The 25682-nt window shown below is 36.7% G+C and overlaps 1 protein-coding gene across 3 annotated transcripts in view; it reads left to right on the forward strand.

The window, feature by feature from the left end:
* The window catches only part of NEDD4 (NEDD4 E3 ubiquitin protein ligase), a 60526-nt gene that overhangs the window by 12699 nt on the left and 22145 nt on the right, over positions 1-25682 (forward strand). Inside the window, exons 3-7 of one of the 3 annotated variants that reach the window (XM_054077442.1) lie at positions 1538-1616; positions 2743-2781; positions 3224-3277; positions 22624-22674; positions 25325-25386. In XM_054077442.1, the coding sequence (XP_053933417.1) occupies positions 1538-1616; positions 2743-2781; positions 3224-3277; positions 22624-22674; positions 25325-25386 (285 nt within the window). Of the gene's footprint in view, positions 1-1537; positions 1617-2742; positions 2782-3223; positions 3278-7659; positions 9561-22623; positions 22675-25324; positions 25387-25682 lie in introns of those variants that run through there. The other 2 variants (XR_008451829.1, XM_054077441.1) reach the window with 2 other exon arrangements.

Here is a 25682-nt window from a genome sequence, read left to right on the forward strand (position 1 = left end):
TATTAATGTATTAAGGGACAACTGCTTTTTTTTTTTTTCTTTCTGTGGCTTTTTACATCTTAGTAAATCTTGCTGTGACTCTTTCCAAAGCAATCAGAACTGTTTTGGCTGGTAACCTTATAAAAAGATCAGAGACTCAATGAATATGAACTTATCTGTGTCCTTGCCCTAGAGTCACTTGGGCAGATCTTACGTGTTGGCAAAACAATGTATGGGAAGGTTTAATTCTCTGCATAGTAAAATAGTTCTGCCATGGAAGATAGATATGTATATTTATTTTACTTCAGGTAGACTGCAGCTAGAATACGTGAGTTTAGTTATAACCAGAACTGTCTCATCTGTGCTTTAAAGACTTGGAGTGAGCACAGTGCTAAACACTGGTTGCAACAAGACTATTTCAACTTAAATTGTATACAGAGGAACAGCTTCAACTATTCTATAGATGTGGTAAACCCATGCCAGAGGCTGCAGGCTCTGAATATGTACAAATTTAAATGTTAACAGTCTGCATAAGGGAAGAAACAATCCAAGTGGCTTAACATTTACCACAGGAAAGATCAGACTTTGTAACTGAAGTTCTTTGTAGAATGCTGTAGCATTGGCAAGTGGCAGCATGCAACTTGTACAAGGTATTTTTGCTTCTGGCCCATGTACAGAGGGTTTAGAAAAGTACCAATGGGTTTAGTACTAGTTCTGCTGTCTGCTGCTTTGGCATATGTACAGGAATGCTATGATTTTCGCACTATCAAAATTGTTATCTGTGACATCAGTTTAGCATTAGAAAAAAATCTCCTGGGGTATTCACATTTTCCCTAAAGCCAGACAGTCTCTTCAAATTTTTTTTCCCCACAAAAATAGCTTTTCTTATCACAACTTAAATATGTGAAAACTGTGTGCTCTTTTGCTGCATGGCAGATGGTCTTGGTCACCTTTTGTTACTAGTCTGAGCAATTGAATGCCTTGACTCTGTCATGAGAAGTAGATGTTCATAAAATCTTCATTGTACCATGGGAAGGAAAAAATCTGAGACAGTAGGCTGTTGGGAGACCTTCATTAACAGAAAAATTCTAGTTATACTCAAACTCTGAAATCGCTAGAACGTTTAGTAAAAATATTGTACGTTCAAGGAAGTGCCTCAAATTCTGTGTTTTAAGTTGTTAGAAATGAGATTTAATACTTCAGGCTTTTTCAATCACAACTGACTTTTCTCATGTGACTTGTTGAAATGCAAGAGGATTTAAGCCTGTTTTCGTGCAATAAGAACTGTGAAAGAGGAGAGAATCAAATTGCAGTGATACACAATACAAATGGCATGGCTAGTTTAGTCATAATCAGTAACAACGTTTAGGTTTTGTCTCTAAAACTACCTAGGAAATGCTGGTAAGTACAAATGTGTATGACGTTCATTAATTTTAACTGCTAGTTTAATAGCTTCTGTTAATTTAAGCCTTTTAAAACTCAGCTGCTAATAATGCTTACAAAAAAGGATAAATAGCAGCATGCTTATCTTTTTTTTTTTTTTTTTTGCCTCTCCCAGTGACCCCTATGTGAAAGTGACAGTTTATGATCCAGCGGATGGAGTCCTTACCAGTGTTCAGACAAAAACTATTAGAAAGGTTAGCTGTCTTATCTTTGTGGGTGTGGTGGGTTTGTTTGGTTTTTTTTGATCAGACTCTAGAGGAAAAGTTAATATGACAGGAAATTTGAGAATTAATGTCACTTAAGTGAACGGACATGAGGAAAGGAATGTTCCGTGACCTACTGTTTCTCTGTTGATGGCATTATTTTGGTATTTGCCCATCGGTAATTTTAGTGAAAGGTGGAGAAACACTAAGGAATATAAGGTGAGTACTGATTCAAAACTTCGTCATTCAAGGAAGTACTGGATTATTCTGATTTTCTGAGATATTTAATGATATACGAATCTTTCTTGGTGTACAACTTCTATCTTTTTTGTATTTGAAGCACAAACACATTTGTTGTGTTTCAATATCAAATTCCACAGTTCACCTGAATCATGATGATACTCTTCGCTAGAATGCCTGCAAGAAAAAGTCAGTCTTAGTTCTAATAATGTATGATAAATCAGCTGAAAATGAAAAATTTCATTCATGAGAGGGAAAGTACTCTTCCAATTCATCGTTCTCAGATAGTGGCTGTGATTTGTGTTATGAGATCGCTCGTGCGTTTTCCCTTCACATTGATAATTTTTCATTTAGCTATGATGAGAATTCAAAGTATCTTTATTTTTAAAAATAGCCACAACTGAAATATGTATTTAGTTGAACAGGTTATATTGTGTTTAGTGCACCTGTCTGGGTTTGTCTAGATTACATTGTGGAGAGATTTGGCATTTGCTAAGAGTTCATAATTTCAGGATTGCTTACGTGCAAGCATATTTTAATGTAGATAGTGTAATGAGGAGAAGACAACGCTTATTATTGCAGCTATGTCATATATTACCTGATTTGGGCTATAGAATGGGTCCTTCTCTGCACCTGTGGCATAAGCCAAAATCTAAGAATGCTTGCGTAAATGATCTCCGTTCTGCCCTGTATTAAGCAGCGTAAGACCTGTATGACTTTTGCTTGTGATAATAAGGTTAAAAGTTTTGTACTTTCTTCTGAAGTGGATTATTATGTGGGATGAAACAGATGTAAAACATGAAAAATGACACTAATATAGAATTGTCACTGTAACCAATGCTGTCATCTTCTTTTTTTTTTTGCCCTCCCTATACAGTCCTTAAACCCAAAGTGGAATGAAGAACTCTTATTTAGAGTAAGTCTTTTTTACAACCTTATTATCTATGTTGGATGTTATATTAGCACACTACGAAAAATGTTTTCTCACTACTAAAACTTAAAATGAGAAATACGTCCATAATTAATGTTCAAGAAGACTCACAGACTGCTCTTCTTAAAAGTAAATTTAAGATTTTTTTTGTACCAGAGTTAAATTTTCAGTCTTGATGTTACCTTTTTTTATTTCATAAAGGTTTAAAAACATGAACGTGGATTTAAAAACAGTTTAGGATAGCACCAGTCTTGGTCATTTGTTCTGACAGAAATATGTTGCATAGTAGAATGGCAGCAAGGTGTAAGTTTGCCGTTTAATTTAGATCTTATGTATTTCTTTCCTCTTGCATAAACAAGTATCTTGCTGAAGGCAAATGCTGGAGTTCAGTGTATATTCTAACTGTTAATGTATTTCTTTTTCCTAGGTTAATCCTCAGAAACACAGACTCCTTTTTGAAGTATTTGATGAAAACCGTTTGGTAGGTCCTTTTGTGTTAATATTGCGGTGTGTTAAAGACTTGAATGAAAGTAAACTTATGTGGATTCAACATGCATGGAAAAAAACACACTAAACAAGCTCAACTTCTATATTGAAACCTGAAGATAAAGGCGGACCTGGTTTGTTTACTTATCTGACATTACCACACTCTGTGATGCTCGGAAGCTGTTACGTTATTCTTTATTTCTAATGTGCTTTCACTCATATGCGTGTCATTCTTCTCCAGTGCTTTTGAAATTATATTGCCAGATTCTTTGGTGATATTGAAAGGTTTGCACTGAGTGGTTTTTTTTTTCCCCAAAAAGTAGTACTGACGGTGTAGATATTGGTACATAGTGTGAGAAGCTTTTTTGGTGTGGAGAAGTAGCGTGAAAGAAACCAAGTGCATTTTCTTTGGAAGTCTGAAGTGGACAGTGGATTGTGATACGATAGATACTCTGAATGACAGGTTATAAGTAAAAGGGATAGCTTGTGCATTTATTTTCTCAGTGAAATCAAAACTCCTCCTCTGACCATGCTGTCATTTTATGTGTGAAGATGCCTTACTTAGCTGTCTTTCAGTCTATATGTTTTATTGTGAATGAGTAAAGCTGGTATTAGTACAATTGTGACACTTAGATCCCAGGGCTGCTTCACAGACGTTCCTTATCACTGGAATAGTGATAGAGAATTTCTGCAGTAGTTTGAAACTAATAGGAGGGACTGAGTACTGTTTAGTTTGTATTCCACACACTCCTTTGTGAGCCCTTACAAAGGATCTCACTAGGCTTGAATAGTGTGTTGGCTATGAAAAACCTATCATTTTTTCCTATTGCTTTCTGCATCTATTCCATAACCCATCTATTCAATAATCTCCATTTATTCCATAATCATCCATTTTATGGAGGTGCTGCTCTGCTAAATTTGGAAGAGTGGAAGTATATGTAAGTATAGGTACAAACTGTCTAGAATAAATATAATTAAAAAAGAAGATGCTTGTTTATTGGTTATAGGCATTACACAGTCCCCCAAACCATTTACCTCTTGGCTGGTGGTATTATCTGCCCCAAGTTTTTAAAATATGATGTCTCTTTTTTAAAAAAAAAACAATTTTAAAGGGAAACACTATTCTTCATGAGGTCAAAGTACTTTGTCTATTAGTTATTATAACATTACTGCCACGCCCTGGAATCCAGGAGGCATGGTTAGAAAGTAAAATTCTTGATTTTGTTGGGAGAAAGCCAGTGCTTTCTTTGTGAATTCCACCGAGAGAACTCCTTAGCGTTCTTTGTCTAATCAAGAGTAGATAAATTGTTTCACCCATTTTCTTATGGGAGAGGAACCAATGAAACATTTTATTGGCATCAACTTGGAAATGGTGCTGTTTCCATTGTGTTTAGAGATCGAAGCATCATGACCTTGTCCGTCACAATGTAATTCTACAATGAACCAAATATTTTTCATCTTTTTTGTCTCCTCATCCAGTGAATGGAAAAGGCCATCTCCATATTTCTCTTCAGCTGGCTCTTGGAAACACTAAGTTTCCATACCAAATGTCTTGAGCTATTTCAAATAAGTCAAATTGTTGCCTTAGCTGTGGTGGTTATGTAATGTTGACAAAATCCCCCACTTCCGTTAATTAATCTTCAATGTTTCACTAGGATATGCAGCTATGATCAGAAGCTGTTTCATCTTTCGTTGTTTTAGTGGGATTCAGTGTTAATCAGCCTTTATTTCTTCTACCTGTTGGATGACTTTAAACTCTAAATGTGATAAAACTGCACTGTCTTACACTTGCGAGACCATCCTCCCAAAAGATAATTTCCTCTTTATAAAAATTTATCCCAAGTACTTTTATTCCTTAAAACTTTTGAGGTTAAATTGAAACCTGAGTTCTCTGCTTTTTTGTATTTTTGTTCTGTTTTTTTTCTTTTTAAGAAATATTACCGAAAGCCAGGCTCAAAACTTATTTTCCTCAATGTTAGCCTTAAATTCAAAGTTCCACTGCGTTTGTTATGTCACCAACAAGTGGAATTTTAAAGTCTTTCTGTAATAGCTTTAAAACTTCTCAAAGACTGTTGGTCTCTGATTTGGTATGGGAACTCTATATCTAATTTTTCTGCTGGCTTGTTGCAAAACATTAGTAGAATAAAGGGCTTGAGCACTTCAGTGAGTCCTCAGTAATGGTTGTCTTTAAAAACCACGTTATTGGTCAGGAAGGGCAGTGAGGTCACTTATGAGATGGGACAGTGAAGGAGCTGGATGACTTTTTGCTACCTCATCCTCTCTTACAATAACTTGTTACAATTGTGTGTATTTCAAATGAAGTGCCAAGACCTGTTGTTGGTACTGAAGAAGTCAGTGGTGTTAAGATGTGAACAGAGTTATGGGTGCTTCTTAAAAACTATTTTTTTTAATTTGCTTTTATGTCAACTCTAATTCAACAAGGTAGAGTTTTGCAAATTAAATGCCATTTTATGTAGACAAAGGAAGCTGTGGTTGATTTGCTATACCTGTATGGTCACAGTTAAAGAAGAGTGATATGTTGAGAAATGTCACTTAAATCTTAAACCTAAGTTACCAAATTATGTCAGCTTATAATTTTCTTGAAGTTTTCTTCAGTACAATTGGAAAAACATTTCAGATCATTCTTTGGCTGAGAAAGGGTTGCATTCTTTTATTTAAAAAGTATCTCATAAATGGTTGCAATTTGTTGTGTGTATGTCATACATGTTACAAACTGTGCTACTGATAAATTTGGGTTTGGGGAGAAAAGGAACATTAAGTAATGATTTTTTTGCTCTTCACTCGCGTGTCTTAGGGTGGTTTTATCTTTTAATATATTGCTTGAAGTTCATGTGTACTTTTTTGAAACTGTGACCAAAACAATTTTTTTATGGTATTTTCCTTTCCTCTTCTCCTCCATCCCAATCCCCCTCCAACACATAACGGTAGAAGAAATCCAGTCGATAAAACCAAATGAAATAAATGATCTATTGTATTTGTTGGCTTTTTCTCAGCAACCTAGTATTCATTTACTGCTGCCTTCTAATAATGGAATTCAAGTAATGGAGGTTAAGTAAGCTCTGGAGTATAATTAGAAAACAAATTTGTTGCTTGCTAACAGAGTACTCTGAATTTGATTCTTGGCTCTTTTGGGAAGGAGGCATAAATGTTAATTTTACTGCCTTCTAGCTTAAAATACAGTAAAGGTTAAACAAATATGAAGCAGAAAAAAAATCTGGTAGTATGACCTATAAAAGTATAAATGGCCTAGTGTTCTCTTCTGTTTGCACTTCTTCGGCAGCACTAAGTAATTTCATGTTAGCGCAGTAGTGTTTAGTACTGCGTCATGTATGGCTTCTGTCTTCAAAAGTACATTCATAGCCAAATGCTCGGATTTTTTAAGAAAAATGCAACAAACGCCCCTGCTTAATGGCAAGATTCAAGATTGTCTTGTTTTAAAAGTCCCACTAGGTGCCAGCAAAGGACCTTTCGGACGATATGAGCCAATGAAACATTTTGTAGAAATCCTTAGTCCCGTTACTCTTAGGAGAGTTGACAGTATACTGATTTCTTGAGAAAACCGATCACTTTATTTATAACATAAAACCTTAAAACAGTTAGTAAATATCCATGAGTGTATGAGGCAGTTTTTATATAATTACACAGAATAGTTTTCTTCTGTAATTATGCTTGGTTATTGTATTTATCTCTGTGCCTACTTAGCTCAGTGTTCTGAAGTTTGCATAGCTGGTCATATATTTGCGTGCCGTGTTGAACTCTAATGAATGTCTGCTAATTGTGGGCTTTCAGCAAACAAGATGAGGTAGTTCAGTTTGTAAGAGTAGTTTGTTTTGTTCTACCTTTAACAACTGTAATTTGGAATGGTTAACCAAAATATGAAATAAAAGGTTAAGGTGGTAGGCTAAAAATAAATGCCAAGCTATTAATCAGAATAATTTTTTGGCATTCTAATTCAGTTGCACCTTACTGAGAAGTGTGAATTAATTACCAGGAGAGGTTTTCTGCCATGTCCTGATCTTTAGAAAGTGTGATTGCTTAACAGTGTGCAGATTGTGAGATAGTGCCAGATACGCCAGGTTTCTTTCAAGTTTTATTTAAATACGGCAGAGAGATCATTTTTTTTTTAAGGGGGAGGAGGCTTATTTCACTGGTTTATGCATAATTCAGACCTCAGCAGTTTGCTAGCATGGTTACTATTTGGAAATTCAATCCTAGACTTGATACTCAATTATATGGGACTTCATTCCTACCAACTTCCTGTAATTCTAAACCTATGGGTAAAAATATTAGTAGTCATACGCTGCTGAGGAAAGTACGGACACATTGACTCAGCTAGTGCAGCTGCAGCAGGAGTTGCTCTTTTAAATTTGGAAGTTCGGGAAGTTTATTATTGTATTCATTTATGCAAATTACAGAAGGTATAATTGAAACAAGGTCAGTAGTGTTTGTCAGTGTGTTACAGCTGAGGGCATTGGAGCGTTAAGGGCTTTGTAAATGAAGGCTTTCTGACTGCAAGCAATCAAAGACGGTCCAGAAACTGCAGTTCAACGAATGGCTGGCTTATTTCAAGAGGTACAGTTTTTAACAGAAGTATCTTGTAGAAATTAGGACAAAGACTGCAACTTTTTTTGGCTTTTACTGTTGTGATGTACTAGCTCTAGGTTCTGGGCAGCTGCCTGTAGCCTTTCTGCTGAAGGATCTTTGTGGTTTGCATTTGCTAACATGCGTGGAAATAAGAACAAATGGCACGACGGTTAAGATTGCATTTTGCTACCCAACGAAGCAACACAGATCCGTTATCGGAAACCTCTGAAGATGTTTTGGATTGTAACAATCCTATGTACATCAAAAAATTGCAGAATTCTGCACCTAATGTTACACAAACGAAACTGACTCCTAGACAAGTTGCTTGTGCACCTGTAATGCAACAAGTAATCAATCCGGCGGAAAATGCAACTCTTTCTTCATTGCAAGTAAAAAGGAGCACCTCGCTGCACATTTCCCTCCAGTCTAGAAAATCTAGTGGATGTTTTCGATCTGATGATGCTGAAGCTACTGGCGAAGAGACTTCATTCATTGGTATCAGTAACGAAGGAAATTGTGGCCCTAGAATTGTGGTTGATCATCAATCTAATGATAGCTTTCTGAGCAATACTGCTCTGTGCAATGGCAGCCTTAGCAGCATTGCGGCCAGTGACAGCGGATCGTTCAGCAGCGCTGGCAGTGACTATGGATCATGTGCAAGTACCACAAGCGATGGAGGTTCGTATTGTAACAGTGTCATCAGTGACAACGGTAGTAGTGCTCTTTTGACAGGTGATGGTCCTTTCTGTAGTTGTGTCGTTCATGGGGATTCTTCATATAGAAGCACTGCAAACAGGTGTAATCCCTACAGGAATAACTCATCTCAGGAAGCTCTGTGTAGAAGTAATGCTACTTTTGACCAAGATGCTTTGTCAGTGAGGAAGAAAACTAAAATTCCACTGCGACGTTGTTCATCACTGGTTATTTTCCCTAGGAGTCGTTCCAGTACTCCTCCAGCTTCTCCGGTAAGCTCAGGTCAACTACCACATAGGGGTGCCTATCAAACATCCCATAAACTCATTATTTCTCCTAGTGAGCTGTCAGAAAAAGAAGATAAAACTGTTTCCAAGGGATTTCTTTCGACAGCAGTCAGTGGACTTCGACTGTCCAAGACAGCTTGCTCTTCTGGTGAAGTCAGAGACATTCGACCGCTTAACTTGAATACATCATCACGGGACAAAAGTCTCATTTTGAATAGTTCTGAGCGGGCAGCTTGTGAAGAGGTATCTGATGGCTTCTCATGTATTTCAGTTCATCTCACTCAAAGAGCATGTGCATCGAGCAGTGAAATGGTTAATGGCTGTTGCAGTCCAGAGTTAAATCTGATGTCCAGTGCAAAATACCCTCATTTAAAACTGGCACGTAGCACATCTGTGTGTTTACCCTCAAAAATAGATTCAGCATATCAGATTAATATAAATGAACCAGAAAGACCAAATGAACAGCTGAGCAAAACCCAGCATGTTTTGCAAAGAAGTGTTTCATTGGAAGGATCACACCAAAAAGTTTCTTGCTGTTTATCCAGCCTTAAATACAAGTGTCAGAGTGCAAGGACGTCTCAGTTGCACATACAGTTCAAACCTGGGAATGAAGGAAAACCAACGGGTGTTAAGAAAAGATACGGAACCTCTAAAAGGGAAATGTCTGGTACTTCTTTGTGGAGGCCCCAGAAGGTGAGTGTTCTGGCTTTGTAGAAACAATTGACAGGATTTTCCAGCTGAAATTTAACTGGAAAATAATGAAGTTTACAATCAAGACAAATGCAAGGATTTCAGGATTTTCTAATGGTATCAAACTGTCACCATTAGGAAGTTAATTTTTATATTGTCTGTAACATCTGTTTTTTTAGATTTGTTTCTTAAATTATGCTACTTAGAGTAGCGTAGGTGAATAGGTCTTACAGTGAAATACCTATACTTTATCTATTATAAACAAAAATTCCTGTTTACATGAACTCCAAGGGATTTTCTTGTCTTGTCATCTAGATATTACTTAAACTCCATATGAAGATTTCTGGTTTTAAATATATTGCTATTAATTTACTGAGAAGTAAAGTTATTACTAAAATTGTTTGCATATAAATGAGTAAAAATAGTGAATTACTGTGGAGTCTTTTAGGTTTATTCTGTATAGGCTTTATTTTACGGAACAGATTGCTGTATGTAGAATTAAAGATAAGTCATATTTGAGCAGAGAAACTGTAAATACCATTTTGTGTCTGTATACACCCTGAACCACAGGAATTTTCAGAGTTTCCTCTCATATTTTTTTTTTCCCTTCCAACCACTACTTCGCCTGAGCAGCGCGCTGTAACTTAATACCTCTCCCAACAACGTTGCTGTTCAAATTATAGTACTTGGGTCTAGAAGACTCATATTAAATATATTTTTTTGGTAATGAAACTCACATCCAACTGAACTGGAGAAGTGTGTTTGCTCTTATTAACTCTTAAGGCAGTTTATTGTTAGTAAGGCATAAGCCACGCAATGTGTGGATTTTAAGACTTGTTGAAATGACATTGTGAACACTGGAGTGATCCGAATATTATATAATAGTTCAGATTGTGAATGCTGATAAAAGTGCAATGGTAAATGTTTACCAGAATTTTTTTAAGGTCTCATTCTCTATGAATTGAGCCATCTACCTTTTGACTAACATGCTTATTTAAGCAAAAGGCTTTATGCCAAATATCTATAGTTATGACAGTCCTTTCTAAACTAGTGATATAGTTACCTTGGAGGTATTAGCTGGTAATTTTCAGTCTCTATTGCCTTTAACATGGTACTCGATGATTCTATACTTTCCGACTTCTTTGGAGTTCTGTGCTGCTTCTTGGTTAAGAACAGTTTGAAGAAAAATGCACTTCCCTTCTTGTAAAACTGTGATCTATTATTATAAAACCCACAGTGCAGCACAGGTCGTCACTATGCATATTGCTCAGTGATTCCTTATCCCAAAAGCAAACTAGAAAGTTGATGGCAAATTCCTCAATAAGCACAAACGCATTATGACATTTTGTTAAGGAGTCTGGATCTAGTTATTTTTAAGAGGTATAGTGTAGAGAGGAAAACATGTTGAGTCATGCACTTGAATTATGTTTCTCGTCAACTTGCACTGAAGGCTCTGTGTTTAATGGTATGTTTAATGATACGCAAGGTATTTTATATTTTAATACCGAATGAATTTCAATATTTAGATAGAATCCAAGTTCAGGATTAGATTGTTAGCAAACGTTTGCAGAAAGCCTTGTAGGACAGTGGGCTGACAATAGTTTGTTTCAGTTCTTGGGAGCACTATTTACAGTGGAATGCTATAAAATCTAAGGAGGCTTAACCTTTTAAGGTACTTGTTAGCATGCTTATCAGTTAGTTGAGCATTTTTACAGTGTGGATGTGACAGCATGCTTTAAGCTTCCTGAATTTTTAAGTTTTCATCTTCTGACTAGAAGATGAGACAGACAAGTTTAAAAATAAAAAGTAATGTGAAAAAAAAATTGAACCCCAGGTTTGTGTAGTTAGCTTGTATTTTTAATGTATTTTCAAATATTTAGATTTGTGCCATGCCTACATAGAAACTTAAAAGATCCCTGACATCAGAAAAATGGATACTAGAGGTTTTATAGTAGTATACTTGTTTGCAGATTCCTTTAAGTAACAACAGATACAGGAGCATTTCAGTCCTGAAATGGCTCTTTTAGTCTTTATGCAAAATAAGTTTTTCTGGAATATCCTATAAAACAGGTACTGAAAAAATATGAAAGCTTTACCCACTGAACCAAGCAAAAATCATAGCTGACTTTATAGCAGTTCAGCAATTAGCTGGAATAAAATACATAAATGCTTATTGTATTTGCTATTACAGTCTGTGACAAATAGAATAGATTCTATGGCTATCATTTAATTATATAGTCCAATTAATTATCATGGTGTATTGTGACTCAATTTAAAAATAAACAACTCCCAAAATATTTCTCTTGACTCCAGTTAGTCTGGCCTAGTATATTGATATGCTGAGTCTGGGTTCTAATTTAACAAGTTGATACTGGAGTAGCATTTAGTAATGTCAGCTATCTGTACAGAGCAGTCATGAAATCAAATCAGTGCTTCAGTCAGAGACTCCAGGGTCTGAAGCAGCAAAAGGTCTATTGCATTCTTTTCTTACATGCCTAGCTACCAGCCTTCAGCCACCTCGTATCAGATTTCCTGCTTTCTATAATCAACAGCTTGTTAAAGGCCGACTTAAAAAAAAAAAAAAAAAAAAAGGACAACAAAAACCAAAACAACCAACCAAACAACAAAAAAAAAATATCCCCAAACACCATTTCTCTAACAATTGGCCTTGGATTATTTTAATGAAGTTGAAAAGTGTGGAATGGTGACGGTCCACGTAGCACTGCTGGTCTTTACTGGAAACGTTGAATAGGTTCTGCGGTAGGTAGTGGAATTTCACTTATGCAAAGCAGAAGGAAGACGTGGTCCATGGTTGCAGCACTGAAGGTCATCCTTGACTTTGTATTTCTGTTTTTAGTGTTTTTTCAGTGCATCTATCTCTTGCTTAGGGTGGAAGTAAATCTACAGCGAAAGCACTTGCACATCACATGTGTGAACTGGGAAGGTAGGCGTGAGTAAGGGAACAGTTTATATGTCATTCATGTATGTAAACTGTAAGAGGTACAGAGGAAGGAAGAAACAGTAACTACGGTTCCACTTCTTGTAGGCCATGAACAAACTTTAACATAGCTTTTTTAATCTCTTCTACAAGTATAATATTATGCTGACATCCCTGTTGACATTAGCCATTCCTCCTCCATCAGTATCAGTGCTGAGTAGATAATGTGAATATTGTAAGTGTACTTACAAATCTGTTTCAGCAGCTGGATACCTTTAAAATAATTTCTTATACAATCAAGGAAATCCTCTTAGAGGTGTCCTTTTGTTTGCAAGTGATTTTACTTAAATTTTGGCTCTAATCAATGAAATACACATTTTGAAGCAAAAAAACCCTTCAGAGATGGTAGAATAACCAAATCACTTTTCTATTGCCAGGTTTATGTGAAGATAACTTTTAGTTGGAACTCTCGAGCTTTTTTCACCAGGTTCTGGAACTCTGCCTTTTGTATGTGTAAAAGGAGGTGCTATTTTAATCTTTCAGTACTAAATTTAAATTTTGGACAAACAGTAATTTGTGGGGGCTGTGTGGGAGGATGTCTCTCTACTAACTTACTTCCTAGATGGTCTGGATGTGCTGAGGGAGGGGACCAAAACCTGTGCCTGGAAGATCTTGATTCCCTTGATTAAATGCTGCACCACGAATTAGCACTGAAAAGTCTGAGTTTGTCTTCTCTCTTGCATCCTCTAAATATAGAGCTTTTGTCTAAGCAAAACTCCTTACAGGAGATAATGTAGAAGGGGAAGACCACTGTGGCTTATATCCAGCCATCCTCATCTTTGCATATGAAGCAGAGGCTGTCTGGGTATCGGTGTTCCCAATCTATGCAAGGAAGTGAGGTGGGAAAGGGGGCAGGTGAAACAGAAGGTTATAGAGACAGGCACAAGGCAAAGCACAAATTGGGATATATCTTTATGCTGTTGTGCTATGATAATCTTACCGCCTAATAATTTTCATATTGTTCAGTATTGACTATCTTGAAGAATTGTATTAGAGGACAGTCTGTGGCACGTTGCTGTGTTGTGGTATATCAATTCAATCAGGAAGAATCCAGGGGGAAAGGAAGGCGATGTGTTTGAGGAATCATGGTGACATTACGCTAGACTTAAATCGCATAATACTATTCACGCCGTCTCACATTTTAGAAGTTGACATATATATCAAATCACTAAAGGGAAGACAGTGGTAACTATTCTTCAGAATAACAACTTATAATCACTTGTAGGTGACCTCCTACTTTCATACTTTATATAGCAATGACCTGTAGTGCTTTGATGATTTCTTTGATTTTTCTGTCTTGCTTAAATGCAGAGTTTTGTTACAGCATCTTCTTCGCCTTTACTCATGCCTTTAGTTTTAGATTAGCAATCTTCTTCAGGGGTAAAAAAAAAAGATTTACACACAAAGGATGTGATAAACCTTACAGCCCAGACTAGCAGTGAACAGATGCTATGCAGAAGCATTGGCAAAGGAAGCAATCAATTAATATTATTTGGTATCAGCTCCATCCTTAAAATTTTTATCAGTTTTAGCAGGTTGTATTTGGCAACAGTGAACTGTGTGTAACTTTCAGAATACGATCCTGATGTAAGGAGTAGCGTCTGGGCTGTAGCAGAATGCTTGAATAACGCTGTAAATCAAAGCTCCAGCACTTTGTAGTCACTGGCAAACACTACATGTAAATATTAAGGGAGAGTTTTATTTGTTTGTGCTCTGTACAAATTATGATTAACCTCATTTTGTTTATGGACTGCAGCTGAATGGAGTTTGGGCAGGTTTCTTATGCCAACATAGAGAGAAAAAACAGTAAAACTATGCAGAGCAGAGCTCCTGAAACAGCATATATAAGTATGTAATTATTCAGCCTTTGGGTTGATTCATGCCGTTTTAATCTACCGTGAGAGAGTGGGAAGCATTGATGGTGTGGCTTGTTTAATACAGCCGCAAGCTACAGTTATTCTGTCTCTTAAGGCTTAGTATACATTTAAAAATGTATTAAAGTAAAACTTGTTCCTGAGGCAAGATAGAGACATTCTTCCCTTTACTCCTGACTATCCAAATAACTTGTAGACTTTCAGATAGTATAACATGATCATTGCTATAGTATTTTTTTTTAATGCTACATCCTTTTTGCTTTCTGTGAGAAATTAGATCAACACTTTGGGTTAAACAAAAACTTTTGTTGAAAAATGTTATGGTAGTGTAGAAATCAAAGTCTTTGTGAGCATTATCACGTAAGGCAGAAGCCAGTAACAAAAATACTGGTACCTGCAGGCATTCTCCGGGGAACTGTCAAGAAGCTCAGCTATAAAATTGTTGAAATACCAAGTATAATGATTAATTGCTTAATCTATGAGATTCCTTTCCTGAAAGATGATGGTAAGTAGTACACTGATATTTTAAAATGAGCAAAAGTGAAACTGCAGGCTACTGCAACAGGCTGGTCTAGAAGAAAGAGTGTGTGGGGTAGAATTAGTAGGCGTATGACAAGTTTTGTGTTTACAAAGAGGGAGACTGAGGACTGCTTTCGTAAAAGGAAGTTTTGTCTTATGGATCAAACTAAGCAGTGACATTCAAAGATGGGTGAGCTGGTTAGTGCAGGACAGTGAGCAGGGTGACAAATATTTGACAAGTACGCTTAGAAGTTCTGAAAAATACTCTCAAGACGTGAGTGCAGAAAAAAGCTTCCTCATCAATGACAACTAATTAAAAGATAAGATACAAAAGTGAGAATTAAGTTGTCACCTTTGAAGTTGCAGAAACTCTCATGGTAATGAGTCACTAGACAGTAGAACGGACAATTTGAAAATCGGTGTTGGTAAATGCCAAGTACTGCAGAGACAGAAAAGACAGCATGTGTGGGAATGGTCTCCCATACTGGTCAGAAAAGAGTTTGTGTTACGGTGACTGACTTGCTGAAAATGTCAGCTCAGATCTTGTTAGCAGTTGAAAGGCAAATAGAAAGTTAGGGTTTATTAGGAAAGGAATAAACTAACAAAATTAAAAACACCATTATGGAGTTATACGAATCCCCACATGTGCATGGCATGCATATTTCTGGTCATCCTTTTTCAGGAAGCATGTGAAATATAACTAGACAAATACCAAGAAGGATCACAAGATTGGGGTAGGGTTTATGTGAGGAGACACTGAGTAGACCAAGGACTTTTCAGCTTTGGGAAAAAAAAATATTGGTATAAAGAGTTTTTGTAAAACTATAGTTCAAGGGAGGTGAATTTAAACAGAGAATCCGCTCTTATAAAACAAATAAGTTCTCTTACATGTTGGTGAGCTTACTGTTGCAAGATGTTGTGCATACCAAAAGCAGAAATGGATTTCAAGAAGAAGTTAGGAAAGTTGAAGAAAGATCCATCAAAGGGTATTACATTCTCAATATATATTTTAACGTGAGGATCAAAAAGTCCATATATTGGGGCAAGTATAATTCTTACCGGCTGCTTTTATTATTTCCTTAAGCATCTGCACTTGGCAGATAGGTTCATCTGACTGCTGGGCTCTTTGGTGCCTGCCCACCCCTTGCAGCCACCTACAATCAGATAGGAGGAAATGTCTTTCAAGTTCTTCCCTCATCCTGGGCTGAGAATATAGTTCTGCGTTCCAGTGTGTGTTTTCTCATCTTCCAGAAGTGGATGAAGTGCACATATTGAGCATGCAAGCAAAACTGACTGGCCTTTTCAGGCGAGTCGTTTGCTTCTGACCGATTTTCACTGTGGTCTGAAGGGAGCTACCCTTCTGTTACGTGTCTCTGTTTCAAGTGAACTTTCTTCCTCATTCCCTGTGATGGACAGAACGTGCAGATTTGGGCACATAGCCAGCAAAATGCTTGTAGCTCATCTCAGTGTTAGTTTATGGATCTATAATCATCTCTGTTTTAAGAGTACATCACTTTTTTTTTTCTGTTGTGGCAGTTTAGGGTAAGCTGCCAAGTCTAAAGACAGATGTAGTTGTTGGTTGAGACCTTGGGCTTCATCTGTATCAACTCAAACATAAGCAAACAGAATTTAAGAAGGACGTCAGCACATTCGTGTTGGAAATTACATAGAAACTTGAAGTCATTGAAGTTAGAACACATTAAAATGCAAATGGGACACTCCAGCTACTCAGTAAGAAGAATGTGGTAAGAAATGTAGAACTGGATTCTTTTAGACCTGGCTGATCTCTCTGGCAATCTGTGATTCCTCTAGCATAAGGGAGAAGGTCGTGTTCAGTATGATGAAAGCACAAAGGCTTTTTGAAGGAAAAGGCTTTCAGAATTTATGATGAACATTATTTATTTTTTAATGGAGTTTATACGTTTGGCAGTTGTTGTAGTAATCGTTTCTAGTAAGTTCGATTTGGGACAAATATTTAGCTTGTAGAGATTAAACCCAGAGTGGTTAACATCTGGCAAATTATAGGCCGATAAAATAAACTCAGGTCTCATGTGAGACATATAGTGTAACTTTAGTAAGAAACATTGAGCTTATCTGAAAGAAATTGTAATATTGCTTTTGTTGTAAAAGTTGTGGGTGGATTATTTATGTTATAGTTGCTTTGTGTCGTAGTTTGAGGCACCCACAGTCAGTTGATGCAGACTGGTTTTGGACGGATAGGAGATATAACTTGAGCATAGCATGGCTTAAGACAAGTCAGTGAGTTCTGCTGAAGCCAGGTTGTCTCTATTTAGGACTGGCAGCAGTAGGTTTAGGCTGGGAGCTGGGAAAGGTCAATAGGTGGGGCTTGAGGCTCCCGGTTGGACCAGCAGTGCCTGAGGACTGCTGTGGTGTGCAGAAGAGCATGGAATACTGCAGCATGGCTGGCAGCAGCCTCTGGCTCTGCAAAGGCGCAGCGAATTCCTGAGTCAGTGTTGATGTTGAATTTGGATCAACAGTAGCTGAGAACAGTAGACTTAAGAATGCTTTTGAAAACTGCTGGATTAACTTTGGAGTAGACTGGGGCCACTCAGCCAGCATCCAGCCCTTGTGTAGGTCCACAGTCACAGAAATCTTAGACGGGGTCAGTTACTTGTACAGCCTGAGCTGACTGCTGAAGGTGGTATTTAGGGCTGGAAAAGGCATCTTCCAGGCTCAACTTGAGTTTGTGTGTCTGTGCAGCACTGTACTGGACCTGATCAACTCCCAGGAGTGGGACTATAATGCCAGGGATGCTCCAACTGCCTCTGCCTTTTGGAGGCAAATAATTTGTCTTTTTTTGTTTTTTTAAAAAATTCTCTTTGTTCCCTCTTGCTCTGAATAGCAAGGAGTTGACTGTGCATTGAGTCTTTTGACTGAATATATTAATTGACTGATGTGGTTAACATCTGTCGTATCTTTTCGATCTGTTGCTCATTTCAGGGAGTGAATTAAATGTGCAGTTTAACATTTGATAATAGGGTTTTACATTTCTTGAGTGTTTTAAGCTATATAGCATTAATTTGTAATGGTAAAAGTTCACCTGGAATTGTTACTACAAGACGTATTTTTCCAAACTATTTGAACTGTTAAGATTTGGCAGAATATCTTCCATGAATAGACGCAAAAGTTTTATGTTTTTATACTACTATGAAGTGAAGTGACTTCATGTCAGGGTTGGCTCATTTAAATAGTACCTAATTACGTATTGGGTAGTGTTTTCTGGATTCTTTGTTTTGTGTTGGCTTGTTTAACATGGGAGGCCAGATCTGGACTGGCCCTTGATTTTTCATAAAATGTAATATTCCTGGGTTTTATATGTTACCTTATTTGGCACATCTGTCCATAAACCCAGAGCAACTCAGATTCCTGATGAATAAAATAAGTGGATTGCTAACTTTTGACTTGTTCTCTGTTTACGTTGTGCTGAAGTATGCTTTAGTTGTGTTAGGTGACATCTTGTCTTCCTGTGACCTGTGTCAAAATGAGTCAAAATAAAAGCTATCTTGAATTGCTTTGTTACTGAACTGCTACACGCAAGTTCTCAAGGTAGTAGACATTGAGTGGAGAGAGATGTAAGTGTTGCTATAAAACTACTGTAAACTAAATATGAACTTCTAAGGAAGTTATCTGTAAGATTTTGGTTCTGTATAAAATGCATAAGCTACAAATGGAGAAACAGACACTTTTGCTCTGGTCTTTTTAGAGAAGCGGTTCTCCAAAAATATCTTTGGAATTGGTGAAAATAACTTGAGTGTCATTTCTAAATGCTGCCTGTTAAACAGATGGTAAAACTGCTGAGGCATGTTCTGCTGACACCTTGCTGTTGAGCAGCCAGCAGAGCTGAAGGTCCTGCGGAAACATATGTTGCATAATAACAATTGAGTTAACAGTACGTATTTTCTCTCTTTTGAAATTGCTGATAGGTTCCTTTATCTTGGTATCATAGATAGTTCAGCGTAGATGCCAACTAAAAAGCAATGCCTGCAAGTTACTTAAAAAAACCCCCTCACTCTCCTCCTCTCCCCCTTAAAAATACAGAAGACTGACTTTAATTCTGTGCAACCAAGTATTTATTGCTTTGCAAGACAGAGAAAACATTACTTTTAGAGTGTGCAATAATTGAATTTTGCTTTTTTGAAACTGCTTTTTTCCCATGATGAATAACATATGCTGACGGTATTTTATAGAAGAAAACAAGCTCACTTTTCCAATGCAGTTTTCCAGAGAACCAAATAATATACTCAGCGCAGCATGAAAAGAGAAATAGTTGGAAGTTGCTAGTATAATTCAGGCAAGTTTTTTTTTCATTCTCATCAAGCTTGTAACTAATGTTGATATTTGGGTGTTTAAGCAAGAAGAATGTTGGTTTTATAAGGGATCTATTGAGCTCTTGTTTTCTTAAGCAGCGATAGTCTGGATCGCTGTTTGTTTTTTCAATTTGAATTGATACTTTGTATTCCCTCCAATAAAAGCTGTGTGCTTTCTCATTTTGCCATGCAGCTGTAGACTTCCCTGCAAAGACGCACAACTGGCCATCTATGTAGTCAGAAAAAACCTAGGAATATACTTAGGGTCTAATTTGTGCGCTAACACCACCAAAAATTAGTCACAAAAATTGGTAGAGAAAACACCTGTTATTTCAACAGCCTGGTCTTATACAAGAGCTGTTTCAGAAGGCACTGTGGTGAATCCAGCAATTAAAGGCATTAAATCAAGTTAACTGTCTCAAAACTGATAAATTATGGGTAATATTGTCAGTATTACTCTTAAATGTGTAAGTCAGATAAGCGTGTCTGTTTAAAAGCTACTTCTACGCAGTTTCTGTTGGGAATTGCAGAAAAAAAATCCCAAATCTTAACTGTTAAGGCATATTAAATATATGGATGGAAATGTGTTTTGGGCTGGATTGCTTTCAGTGCTTTTCCTCTTAGAGCACTCACTTTGGCATTGCTGTAGAGTTCTTAAAATGTATTGTATACAGCAGCTGTCTGTCCTCACATGTTTTTAATAACTTTCTATAGACTAAACCAATGAATCAGGAAAATAAAAGACTTCTTTGTTAGTGCACTGTATCATTAATTGTGGTTTCTACACTTACGGTTCGGCAAGCAGAAATCTTGAGTTCTGTGGCTGTTAAAAAATCAGAGGTTGACAAGAACAACTGACCTACTTGTCTGCCTTGAAAAAACTGGGATGCTTGCTCTCGTGAAACAGAGATCCAAACGGTTTCAACTCCATTGGCATTTGATTATTAGTGTGTGCAGAGTCTGTTTCAAAGCTGCTTTGGCACTTCTGTGAAGGCAGTTAGTCAGCTTGTCATAGTGAGGCACACTGCTACGGAGCATTCCTGCCATCCAGTCTACGGATTAGTTGTTCGGAGGGCAACGAAAATCTCCACTGGAGGATTTTACTCTCTGGCTGGAGGAGAAGGTACTGCTAAAGGTTGGTTATCGAGGCTAGCTCTGCTAAAAATAGCAGGAGAGACAGCAGAATAATAAAGTGAATAACAGGAGCCCGTACTAAAATAATGCTGGTAGCAAACACAATGTTCTAAGGTTTTCTAAAATACAGCAGACTTTTGTCTCACATTCCAGTAATTTATTTGAAAGGCATGTTCCACTTGAGGATTGCCAGGAACTTTACAAATACCTTCGACATGTTTAAAGGCTTAGTATGTGCTGTGCCATTTTAAAAAGAACCTCATAGGCAAAAATGATAGCTCTGTTTTTCCAGAAGCTTGTGGTCTACAATAATACAGAAAGCTTTCCTTCAGTAGCTCAGAGAAGCTTCAGGCTCTTCAGATAGGAAACCTGTGTAGCTTACTACCTCAAATGAGTTTAAACTAAGAAGGTGAGCGTTCTGTTTTTCTTTCTACTCCCTCTCCCCTTCAAACTGAATATGCCATACACACTACAAATTCAATTTAAAGTTATGTAGCTCTACATTTCTAGCTTATTATAATCTATGACAAGCTCTGCCTTTGAGTGTTGCTTTTTAGAGGTGTGAAAACTAGGGCTTATAGAAATGTGTGGCACTGGTTCTGCGTATATCTGTATGATTTAAAGCTTAGGACAACAGAGCTAAATTAAAAAAATGGTACCAGAATTGAGGGAGAAAGAACTTCTTCAGAAAATACTTATAGCCCTTAAAGTCAGAGGCCTCGCCAGTCAGAGCTGCTTGAATGGAGAATGCCAGTGGGATTAAAAATAGCTAAAATTGGAGTGGAGTTTTGATACTGTAAAACATTGGTATTGAAAAATAAAAATGTAATCATGTTAGAAGAAAGGTGAAGTGCATGGCTTTGCCCTGAGGGTGAAGGGAGTAGATTTCAGTGAGATGCAGAGCCTCATAATGGAAAGTTTTGTGGAAGGCAGGTGTCAAAATCCTTGGGTGATGAGTTTGAATAAAAGCTTCTGGTACACCAACGGATTTTCAAAAGAATAGCACCAAATCTTTTTGTTAGGTGGAAAAATCAAGAAGACTAGAAATCCAGAGGCTGCACAAGCTACGCTGTTGAAGACTTTCACAGTTCCTCATAGTTGATGCAAAAAAGTGTAGTCTTGTTATAGTGTGGATTTTTTTAAAATGCTATAGGGTTATGTAAAGCTTTAAAAAAATTCATACCTTCTGGATTTTAGCACACAGGCAGTGATGAGGTTTCAAGTTAAATGACCCATAGCATAGATATTCCTGCTTTTGTGGAGGTTTGCAAAGGCTTTCAAATCACAAATGAACTTGAAACAGCCCAGCATGCGCTCTACTAATCCAGTAAGAAGTCAAGTAAAGTACTTGGACTGTTGGTTATTGGCAACTCCTGAAATTACCTATGTGAATTACTAAAACATTGATTTCTTTGGCAGGGAAAGAGCATCAAAAGTAAACTGTACAGTGATAGTGATACCATGTATTGTCAGTTCCTCCCCTGATACAGCAGTTTAGGCTGGAGGGAATTGGCCTGTGAAGTTGCTGTAGTCGCCTTCTGGTCGTAGTTGGGCAGATTTAATTGTTAAAACTGAAATCTGCAGTGTGTGTGTGGGCAAAGGGTATTTTTTTCATAGATACAACAAATTTTAGCACATTTTCAGATGTCATCAGGAATGTCAGGCAGAGGGCATAGGAGATGCCAGGGTTGGGACTGCTGGAATTGCTGGAACTTCCAAAGCACTTATAACAGATGAAACTTTATTTTTGCTTTGTCTTCAGTAGCTGTATTATTTTGAAATGAAAAAAGTGTTTATATATGCCTTTTTTAAACAGCTGCCTAGGCTTACAGAAATTGTCTGGTGCTCCAAGGAGGAAGGTCTTTAATTCTTTGTTCCTGTAGTAGATGTTTAGTTTCTTAAGCATCGAGGAAGACAGTTGCTTTGCTGAAACTGCGAAGAACACCTGTCTTTACTTTTCGTGCTTTAGGATGATGTTTCCATGGAGATGATGCTAAACCTCTCTGTGATGCTGAACAACTCTCTCTTGTTTGATTAGCGTTAGTCTACGTAATTTAAAAACCACTCTAAGTCTCCACCCTCAGCTCTTTATTGTCTGTAATTCTAGGGTGCCTTCAAAGCCTTAGGAAGCACTGCTATGCCATCAGGGCTCTGGAACAATGTTTTTAAAACACTTTGCAACTGTGTTTTTTGTTTGTTTTTATTTTCCACAGACTCGAGATGATTTTCTTGGACAAGTGGATATTCCTCTTTATCAGTTACCGGTTTGTATTTTTTGTTTGGTTGGTTTTGTTTTAGGACTGTTAAAGGGAAAAAATTATTCTGTATGCAACTGTATTTATCATCTAAGGAAGTTAACCTTACTGATAATGTGTGATTAAGTTCTTCTGCACTGTGGAGTTTCTGTTTGGTTTTATTTTGTGGATTTGTTTGTGTTTTTTTTAGTGCTGGTATTTACAAAAAAAGTTAGGTTACCTTGTGTTTAGATATTGGTATCTGCTTTTTTAAAGAATAAAATGGCAAGGTTTGAAACAATTTTAAAGGCGAGAAGAGATTGTAATTATTGTCATATTTCTTAAAATATTTTCTTTATAGTCTACAAGTTTACTTTTAATATTCTTTATTCCCATAATCAAGAGAGTAAGTGAGAAATAGAGCTAGTGTTGCTTTTCTAATTTTTGCTTTTGTATTCCTTCTGCAAAGCACATTGTCCATTTTAAATAAAATCACCAAAACCATTGAAATATGTGAGCCTTTCCATTTTCTTCTAAGCTCTCAAACCACTAGAGAATACTAACAGATTTATCAGCAACTGTTTTAAAGACAAGGTAACAACTGTGGAAGAACAAAGCAGTTGTTCTTCCATTCTGGTAAGAACTAAGTCAGAGTGGTTACAGATTGTCCCGTTTCCCACAGTACCTGGGATGCACGATCACAGTAATTGTCCATCCCTCAGCTGGCTTGGAAAAGGTGGCCATAACTTCACTCTGGAGGAGACTCTGTTTTCACCTCCCAAAAATAAGCTGGACAAATTTATAGAGCCTCACTCAAGTATTTTCATGGCTATTTTCTTACCTTTCTCAAACGCTGACTTCTCCCTGGCTCCTCTTTTGTTTCTGTCTTCCTGCTGTGTGGTTCTTGTTCTTGCCATCTAAATCCAATGTACTTTACAGAAACCCCACCTATATGTGGGGTAGTAAGTCTTGTAAATATATCTTGGATAAATAAAATCCTTTTCTAAATTCTTTATTACATGCAGTTTTGTTCTTGCTTGGTACTGTGCAAGTGCAGACTGTTCACAACTAAAAAGAGCTGGAAATCAGGGACATGTAAAAAGGGCAAATCATCTACAAGGCAAGATAGTTGCTAGATAGGAAGTTGCTCTTTCCAAAATCAAAATTAATTAATCCTGGTGTAATCTAGCATTGAATCGAAGGCACCTCTTGTATTTGGAAAGTCAGGAAATAATTATAAAGCTAAGCATAAGAAGATAATATTATTCTCTCCTCTGTGATTTATTTACACAGTGGCTTAGTGTCTGTTGGTGGAAATACTGTACGGGCAGGGGGAGACACACGGGATGAGACACTCACAAACCCCACAAAGCCAAAACGCAAGATTAATTCCATTTGCATTTCAAAGAATTACTTACCTTAGTTGTAAGCCAATTTGTTTTATAAGTATAGAACCTGATCTTGCAGGTAACACCAGTATGACATGCACGTCATTACAGGACTGAATATCTGCATTTTAATTCAGTGAAGATAGGAACGTTTTAATACTACTTGAGTGCTGTATTTGTAAATTGCATTAATAAGAGTTTATGCTGAACTGTCTGAAATTCAAGAGAGTGTGTTTCTGAGCTTCAGTGTAATAGTCATCACATTCAGTAAAATTTAGATAGCTCAATCTTAGATTTTTTTTCATAATGAAGCCCAACTGTTCCAATTAAAGTTTTGAAATCTCCAACTTAATAGTTTATTGTCTGACACTTAAATTCTAGATTTTTTTTTTTCTTTCCAATGAAATGTTGACAAACATTAGATGTTTTTTGAAAATACTCTTAATGGAATTAGCTCACACTTCAAAGATTGCATCATGCACCATTTTCCTTGATTAAAAGGCCTACAAATACAGGAATTTTTAACTGGTATTTTATGGTACTTGAAATGATTAAAATGGATCAATTAAGGAGAGTCTGGAGTTACTCCTGAGAATTTACAGATAGCTGAAAAATGAAAAAAGAAGACTCAAAGAGATTTACAAATATAGTTAAACATCTAGTACTGTAAAAATCAAATGTTTTTGTAAGAATTGCAGAACTTCAGCTGGATTATTTTTTAACCAGAAAAATAGATATGTTTGTTTTCCTTAGTGACTCTTCCTGTGTATTTCTCTACCTGTACCTGGGATGTATATTTATAAAACAATGTCTGTTTACCTCTGTGCTTCTTTTAGTTGAGCAGCTTCACTTTTGTCAGTCAGAACAGGGGTGTCCACAGGATGGTTTCTTCTCTGGTTATTTTTTTTATCCCGAAGTCCTAAAGCCAGAAATGGCTTTTTGTATCTGTTCTGTGTAAAAAATATTCGAAAAACACTGAGGGAGGAGAAAGAATTATGGTAGAACTTTTGAATATACAAACTGAGAATCTATTTCTTGATTTCAGGCTAAATGGTGCTTTAGAAACTGTGATATATGTATATACTGAAAGGTAATTTTTTTTTTCTTGAACTGAGGAATTGGCCTTAATACTCAGATTAAAGCTGCGATTGCTATTACTGTACCCAAACCTATAATTTAAATTTTAACATGTTACATGGATTTTAAATAAACTACTTGTAAATTTCTGAGAATTTTCTTTAAGTTTAAGCGTTTGATACAGATTTTTCTTGAAAAAAATTGTCTTATTCCAGACAGAAAATCCAAGTATGGAGAGACCATATACATTTAAGGATTTTGTTCTTCACCCAAGAAGGTTAGTAAATACCACATAGAAATTCTGACTTCATGACATAACTAAACAATGCTATTATGTAATTACTTTTATGTATGTAAATATTGCCTACATTTCTGTTTTCATCGGAGAAATTTGAGTGTCAATGGGGTAAGATATTTGTAGTTTACTAAAAAGTCAAAATTTGTTTGTTTAAATATTTTGAGATTATTTGGTCAGAATAAACCCATTTTTCTGTAGGCTGTGATATAATTAACGATATAATGTTCATCTGAATGATTGAAATCAGTGACCAGTGTTATGCTTTAACTCATTTA

This window comes from Cuculus canorus, chromosome 12 (assembly GCF_017976375.1).
Source record: "Cuculus canorus isolate bCucCan1 chromosome 12, bCucCan1.pri, whole genome shotgun sequence".
NCBI classification, from domain to species: domain Eukaryota; kingdom Metazoa; phylum Chordata; class Aves; order Cuculiformes; family Cuculidae; genus Cuculus; species Cuculus canorus.